The 8,330-nt window shown below is 37.3% G+C and overlaps 1 protein-coding gene across 1 annotated transcript in view; it reads right to left on the bottom strand.

The window, feature by feature from the left end:
- Window positions 1-767: 767 nt before the first annotated feature.
- Window positions 768-8,330, bottom strand: part of MARCHF11 (membrane associated ring-CH-type finger 11) — an 86,765-nt gene continuing 79,202 nt past the window's right edge. Inside the window, exon 4 of the mRNA XM_008151666.3 lies at window positions 768-1,251. Within this exon, the coding sequence (XP_008149888.1) occupies window positions 929-1,251 (323 nt within the window). The 3' untranslated portion in view covers window positions 768-928. The remainder of the gene's footprint in view (window positions 1,252-8,330) is intronic.

The following is an 8,330-nucleotide window of genomic DNA, read 5'->3' as shown; positions in this document are numbered from 1 at the left end:
GTGAAAGAGAAACACTTCTCGCTGCTGGTGAATGTATTTCCCCAGGACTTCATTAAACCAAGTAATGGGATTGGTGTTTAAATGATTAAGTAGGCATATAAGCTTTTGCAAAAAGAAAATCTAATTAAGACAGTGCTCATAGAAATCAAGACACTAACATTTTGATAGGTCTATGAGAGGTTTATGCAAACGTGAGGCAGTATTATTATCACACACACAGTGATGCAATGTTTTGGTGAGCTTTTAGAGTTGTAAGTATGCAGGATGCTCTATGTAACATGTTCTGGAGTAAAACTATTCTACTCAGCTTATCTTTATCTTTTTACAAGCTCTCTGTACTGTTTCAGAAGTTAGAAAACAAGCCATAATTCTTAGAATCTACTTTCCTGTTGACAGGTATTGTCCTCCCCCGCCCACCCCCCATCCCCCACCCCCTAAAAAAATCATGGTCAAGTTTGCCAACCAGCATGAGGCACGGAGAGGTTCAGTGCAGAGCCTCGTGGCCCCTCAGTTGATAGGCACTTTGGAACCAGTCCACAGAATTCTAAACTCTTCCCCATCTGTAGCATGTCTGAAAAATTACACATGGAGCACAAAGTTTGATAAAAATATATTTAAAACAAGCAGGAAAAAAATAGTTTGGGCCTTGAGGATAACTTTCATCATTCTTTTAACCAAGTAGAGTTAAATTATACAGATCATGATTTCAAGTATCAACTTATAAAATGTGTGATAAATCAGAAAGCAAACAAGAGGACTCTTTTTTTTTTCAGAAAAATGTATTTGCAATTCAAATGTTCATATAAAAAGCATAAATTTTAAAAAGTTCATAGATGTGTGTTTTTAGAAGTGTTATGGTTTTGCCATTCATTGCAATTACATTCCAAAATGTGCAGGGTGGTCCACACTGCACCGTCCTATACTCTTGTCACACTGAAGTCACTCTCATCACAACTTCTCCTGAGCTGTTATCTTCTGATAGGTCTTCGTGGGGTCTCATTCGATTGAACAGGTGTAATAACACGTAGCCACATTGAAACCTCGGGGAGGTTAGCTGTGTGGGGTGGACCAAGTTCCTGTTCCGCAGAGCCGTCAATGGCAACCATAAAGTCCTGCTTGTAGAAGACTCTCCCCGGCTACTTTCTTCGATGTCTGTGGCTTTGTCATAATTTAATACATCCCAGTGTAAGTTAACAGCTCGCCAGCGCTTAAACACTCTGTAAACTGCAGCTCCTTCGTGGACAATGAGACCTAAAATTCAAGGAAAAGGATCAATTTCAAAAGACTGGTCATAACCAAAAGTTGAGAATGTTATTTTGTATGCAATTAGGAATGAACGAAATAGTCAACTTTTTGTTACTCATCTTCTTTAAAAATATGGTATTCTGACCACTCAAGTATTTCAGCAAATGGCAAACCACTAACCATATTACATGGGAACAATCAATATTCAAAGATTAAGAGTCCAATACCATTCAGAGAATGTAGTTATCATGGATATAATTGACTTGCTTCATTATGGCTCAGAACATAGTCTGGGCATTTATTTCATTGCCTTAGGAGAAACATTGGGTTCATTTATTCATTCAACATGTACTTAACATATATTTCTTGAGCCAAATAATGTATCTGGCCTTGATCCCAGCAGGCAACTTTATTTTTGGAAAGAAGCATATATTAAGGTCAATGCCATCTCCCCAGTTCCTAAAACAATGCCTGACACACAAGGAGGTATGATATAGCTTTTTGTTATTTTTATTCTCCAGACAGTTCAACAAAAATTTAGTAAGCACCTACTTGAAAGCTTTATGTATATTCTCTCATTTGGTTCGCAACACAGCCTTATGAAATAATTACAATCATGTCCCCCATTTCAAAAGCAAGAACACCAAGCCCCAGGCAGGTGAGGGAATTTGCTCAAGAGCATACGACTAGCAGCGGTGGGACAGGAATTCAAACCCAGGCAGGCTGGCTCCAGGGTCCTTGTTCTTCACTGCCGCACAGTGAGGTGGATGATTTCTGAGACATAGTCTTGGGAGAATAAACTAGTCAATACTAGAACCACAGAGACCACAAACTAGCAGTCAGTGAATCAGATATGGTGCCCTGAGACATGGCTTCATGCCCTTTGTCCACCCAAGGTTCCATCACACCCTGCATTCTTCACCATTTATATTTCATCATGGGGTGCCAGAGCTTTTGAATTTGGAGTAAAAAGGAGTCCCAGGGGTGGGGGGCTTCAGATAGAAAAGTGAGGAGGAGCTCTTCTCTTTCAGGAGGTAGAAATTCCAGTGAAAATTGATGGAGAAACCAATGAACTCTTTTTGTTTTTTTAATGGAATATCGCCTGAAAGTAGAATGCTTCAGGTGACAACTATTTCTTAACAATAAGTTTGAAAATGAGTAGATCTACCTCCTCAACATTTAGAATCTTGGGTATATGGCCTCAAGAAACTCTCATAAATGTGAACAAGGAAGCATATTAAAAATGTTTATTTATCTATTTGTTTGTTTTTTAGAAAAGCAAATCACCACAATCTCAAAGTCTATCCTTAGAAGAACAGACAGCCTGTGGTGTGTGGATCCAAGCGACTTCCACAATGAAATAGTAAGAAATATGGCCATGGTACTAACACGGATACACCTTAAAACAACAGTGCAAATCTCAAAGCCACAGTTTAAAAAAAAAAGAGTTTTAGAAATAAATGATTAAATAAATAATTTATACTTTATTGATACAGATAAATATGGTAAATAAAAGTATAAAAACATGCATGAGACTAATAACCATTAAATTCATAGTAGTGGGGAGGGGAATGAAGTGAGATTGGGGGAAGACTTCAAAGAAGGCTTCCAACTGCATCTCAAATGTGTTTTTTAACCCTTTGCACTCGCTTGCTTTTTTCTCGATTCCTTTATTCTACTCGGGATTTAATTTTTTAAATACCCCAGATTTTACAAAGCACGGCAGTAGAATAAAAAACTGGAGTTTCTTTTCATACAAACTTATTTATTTGGATTTTTTTATATTTCAAATTATTGATACATTCAAAGAGTAATTTGCACTCGACATCCGAGTGCAAAAGGTTAAGCTGGGTGCTGGGGATATGGATGGTCAACAAATTAGTCTGTGTACTTTTTGTGTGGCTGAATAACTCATAATTTCAAAAATCACAGAGAATGAGGAAAATTGATCTAAGATGGACTAGGTGAAGTAGGAGAGACAATAAGGAGGCTACTCATATAAATGTGAGAAGAAGAGTGGTGGCAGTAAGGAGAATACCGAGGGACAGTCATAAACTTGTCAGAAGAAAAATGGACATGAATAGAAATACAAAGAAGGGGGAAATCAGAGTCCCACATTGTTAAGGCTGGAAGAGGGATGATTGAAAGAATGAGTACAATGAGTAAGGGTTTTAAACATTTTTGATGGGAGATTATTTCATGTTGTTTGTTTTATTTTATTTTATTTTTTCAGCTAAAGCAATGCCAGATAGGTTATAGAGATACCCAGCCCTTGGAAAAACCACACCTACTAAACAGGAGAATTTAAGTTTTACATTGCTCCCTTACCAGATCAATTTCGGACACATGTAAAATAACAGCATTCCCAAGATATTTGTCATAGACCACTAAAAATGCATATGGTCCAATAAATAAAAATGTTTTCAACCCAGTGACTGTACTCCAAAATAATCTGTAGAAAATTAAATGTCCGTTAATCACAGCAATTTCAAATCATTGTTATGATCAACTTCTTTTTCCTAAGGAATAATCAGAATTGACCCAAATGATTGGATGATTTTGGGAAACAGCCAGTATTAGAAGCCATGACCACCAGGTTTTAATGGATGATTCTATCCTTAGCTTTCTGAAAGCTCTGTGGCCAGTGATTTAACTTTTATGGTTCTATTTTTCCTCCTTAAAATGCAATTGTAATACATAATCTATAAATTCAGCAGAATAGTATGAAGATAAATTGGAATTCATCAACTAGCACTCAGATTTCCTCAGAGATGGTAACTACCTAAATACAAGATATGATTATTAATTAAAAAATCAATAGTGAATCTATGTGGTGAGGAACATCCATTCACACTAATCACAAAACCATTATAGCTTTCGGCAGGTTCATTGTAGATAAGTGCCAAATAGGGGGACAGCTTTACCAGGGAAACCACTCATTTTACAAAATCTTATCCTTTTTTTATTGATTTCCTCTGAAAGGCCAGAAATCAGATCTTTTGCTAGAGCTTAAAGTCACTTTCTTGGCATACACTCCTGGTAGCCCTTTTCTGAATACATAAATCTACCCAGTGTGCAGAAATAAATCCCACAGATCTTCATAGAACATTTTGAACCAAATTTAAAGAGAGAGAACTACTTGACGTTTTCATGAAGACACAGCCCTCTTAAATTTCCAGCTCCATGTGCTGCTTCTTAATTGCATTTCAATTAAGAATAATGCTTAGATGGTGTTTTATTCTCCATGAGCAGTCAGAATTATTTCTTGCCTTCTAGAAGCTTAAATTTTACTGAAATATGAGTAACCCTATCCCATCCTCAGGGTTGTCCACTGTAATGAAAATTTTCTTTCTTCTTTATATATTCTGGAGTTGGAGCAAATGCCCTCTGTACTAGTGGTTATGAGAAGACATGATGACTGTGATCATTTAAATCCAGGAGTAAGCATTCATTCAACTCTAGCTCTTATGTTGGAAAACCCAGCTACTAAAATCCATATTGCCATCCTTTCTTACTGATCGGTCTCCTCTAGTTTCATAATGGGGAGCTCACTTCCTCCAGTGGCTGTCACTCTCCGAGTAATACAAGTTAAGCCTTAAAAAGGATTTATCACCTTGACATTTTAGGTCATATGAGAACAGGCTTAAATTTACTTTTCCATCTGAGTCACTAAACCTGAAGGGAAAATCAATAATTTCTATAAAATGTAAGTATTAAATATTTTAGGATACTTGCTACATTGTTAATGGCATGGATATCAACAAGGTGTGTGTTTTGTGAGAATTTAGGGTTTTAAGAGTTGAGCTCTGTGTGTGTGATTGGTTTTTATCATTTTCTTGCCAGTAATATTTAATTGGAGCACCCAGTTATTAATGTGCAAAAGAACGTTTTTGTTAGGGAATTATCTTTTAAAACAAAGCAGGACTAAATAGTTTCTGGTTTCATTGAAATAAAAGCAACTGTTTATACAGGTAAAAGATATCCCAGATTTCGAAGTGGTGTATCAGTTGAAATTCTTATATAATAGTAGAAAATGAGCTAATTACCCAAAGAAATGATGGGGCAGACTATCAGGTACACACTCTGTGCATGCACTTGAATACACACACACACACACACACACACACCATATGTCTATGTTTATTTTAAAACACACAAATGGTGTGTTATAATTAACAGAAACTTCCAACATTTTTTATCAAATAAATATTTTGATATTAACGACCAAAGCACTGGTCAAACTTTTATTTCTTATGTTACCAGTCTCAGCTTTTGTCCAAATAAGCTTGGTTATTTTCATAATTTAAAAGCTAAATTTTTATCAAGGATATATTTTGATAGTCAAGCACTGTGCTATGTGCTTTATATGCATGATTTTATATCTTGATGGCAACTTTACAAATAGATACTGTGATTGAACAATTCCACGGTTGAGGAAATTGAGACCTACAGAGATTTAACATGTCCAGCATCATGAAGATATAAGAATTAGAGGTGAAATTAAAGCTCAAATCTGTCTATAAGCAAACATTGAGGACTATAGTCTTACTCATGTTAAATGTCCAATGTAAGGCAGTCTCTCCTAGTCATACAATGATGACCAACTAAAAGAGACCTTGCTATCAACTGAAAGTAGGTATCTCCTTAAAATTCATGTTGAAGCCCTAATCTGTGATGCAATTGTATTTAGAGGTGGGATCATTGGGAGGTAATGAGGGTTATATTAAGTCATAAGAATGGGGACCTCGTGATGGAATTAATGTCCGTATAAAAAATGGGAGAAACATGAGTTCTCTCTCTCTCTCTCTCTCTCCCTCCTCTCCCTCTCCCTCTCCCTCTCCTTCTCCCTCTCCCTCTCCCTTTCCCTCTCCCTCTCCCCTCTGTTGTGCATACATGGAATGGCCATGTAAGGACATAAGGAAAAGACAGTTATCTGCAAATCAAGATGAGAGCCATAACCAGATGTTGAATCTGCCAGCACCTTGCCCCTGGACTTCCCAGTCTCCAGAACTGTAAGCAATAAATGTTTGTTGTTTAAGTCACCCAATCTGTGGTATTTTATTTTAGTAGCTCAAACAAGCTAAGACAGACCTTGTAGATAAACTACATCACCCTCATTTAAAATATGAGTAAATTAAGTCCTGGAGACTGTGGCTTGGGCAAAGTTATGCAATTAGTTGCCATTTTTAACATCCTTGTGTGTCACTGTCAGTTACATCTCTAGGGCTGCCAGTGAAACAGCCCCTTTCTTCCCTCCCTCCCACGTGAGGGAAAGGGATGGGAGCCTTATTTGAAGGCAACACTGTAAGTGGTGAGAGCTTCGTCTGGTGAGCTGCACTCCCCTTGAGCCTTCTCAGGAAGTACAAGGCCCTTAAGAAACCACAGAGAAACACAGGTTAAAGCCCGTGTGCTGTTCAATCAAAAGGGCTCTTGGGAAAGCTAAGGAGCTCGCAACCCCCAGCAGATATTTGGCCAGAAAAGGCCTTTGATTGTGAAAATGTCCAAGATTTCTAGATTAAATTTTACTCTTCTCCCTTGTCAAAGTTATTCCTCTCTCTCCCTCTCTGAAATTTGCACATAACCAAACTCTACAAATCTTACCCTGTGTCATTCTGAGACGTCAGGGTGCACCCAAAGAATGATGACTTTTGGTCCCATTTGATCCTGTTTAAGAACAGTAATTTAGAGTCAATCTCATAAAGTAGCCCCACTTTTGACATCTTAATTTTCATCCCTACTCAGAAGACTACAGCATGTTTAGACCAAAGAGGGTTAACTAAATGAGACTTTGGTCCAAGATACCCTTTGCTGCGATCATCTGTGCTAAAATGTAATAAAATGCATTAATCCTCCTGGCACATTTTCCCAACTGACCCCAAATTTAAATGCCCAACTGTCCTGGAAACATAGATGTGAGTATAGAGGTGATCATTTTAAAAGTCACTCCTCCAGTGTTGAATCTTGTTAATATGAACCTGGAAAAAACCGTAAGTCATATATGCAATGTTTTTGTTGGAGTAAACTATGGATGAAGCTTAAAGAAAAAAACAAACAAAAAAAAACACCAATGAAAAAAATATAAAACTAAGAGAGATAAAGACTGAAAATAATACAGAAGTCACTAAGCTCACAAAAAAACAACAACAAAGCTATAGTGAACTGATAACTTAAAAGCCAAGTCTCTGGCAATGACAATGTCCTGATTGCACATGGAAATTTTTGTGAACCCATATCTGAATAATGTAAAGTAAATCCCACATACAATGCACTTCCATCTATAAAATATGGGTTGATTTTTCTATTGTTGAATGTAAATTTTAAATATACATTCAAAGAACTAAGTTGAGCATGGCAGACTGTTCATGAGAGCTCAAAGCTTAGAGGCTCAACAGTCAAACCACCAGTAATAAAATTTGAGCAAAAAAACAACAACCACGTTATAAGGAACACACATTATTCAGAAACATCCCATGACATGAAAATATTTGGCATTAGAGGCTGGGTAATTTCCAAATAATGATGATCTAACCCACTCCACCCCTAAATAGCTCACAGGGCACATGAAGAAATGACAATTGAATAGTGAAGACCTTAAATGGCTGTTTCTTGAGAGCACACAAAGGAAAATTCATGGCTGTTGTCCTGTGACACTGCCACTCTCTCTCTCTCTCTCTCTGCCCAATGAAATCTGCCGTCATTGGCTTGATGCAAAGAGCACATTTGTGCTGCATCTTTAATGTTGGTGACATCACTGACTGGGAGTAGAACAAGATGGCAAAGCCAAATTCCAATAAGAAGTGCAATATTTTACTAACTGGCAGTGAAAGGTCTTGACATAGATTGGAATTACTCCTGACCTGCCATCCTTATTTCAGTGAATGACCAACCCCCAAGTCAAGTCAGCTGAAACCTGGGAGTCACCTAGACTCCTCTATCCTTTTGCATTAAATTCTGCTAATTCTGTCTTCTTAGCAAATCTGAGATAAAAACATCAATCAGAGAATCCCCTGAAAGAAGCACTCTTCAACATTTGCATGATGAAGTATTAAACATGCTTCAAGATCCAGATGCTCTCATCATTTTCT

The sequence above is a fragment of the Eptesicus fuscus genome, chromosome 4, assembly GCF_027574615.1.
Source record: "Eptesicus fuscus isolate TK198812 chromosome 4, DD_ASM_mEF_20220401, whole genome shotgun sequence".
NCBI lineage: Eukaryota > Metazoa > Chordata > Mammalia > Chiroptera > Vespertilionidae > Eptesicus > Eptesicus fuscus.
Note: the sequence above shows the minus strand (reverse complement) of the source record. Positions and strands in the feature narration are given on the sequence as shown.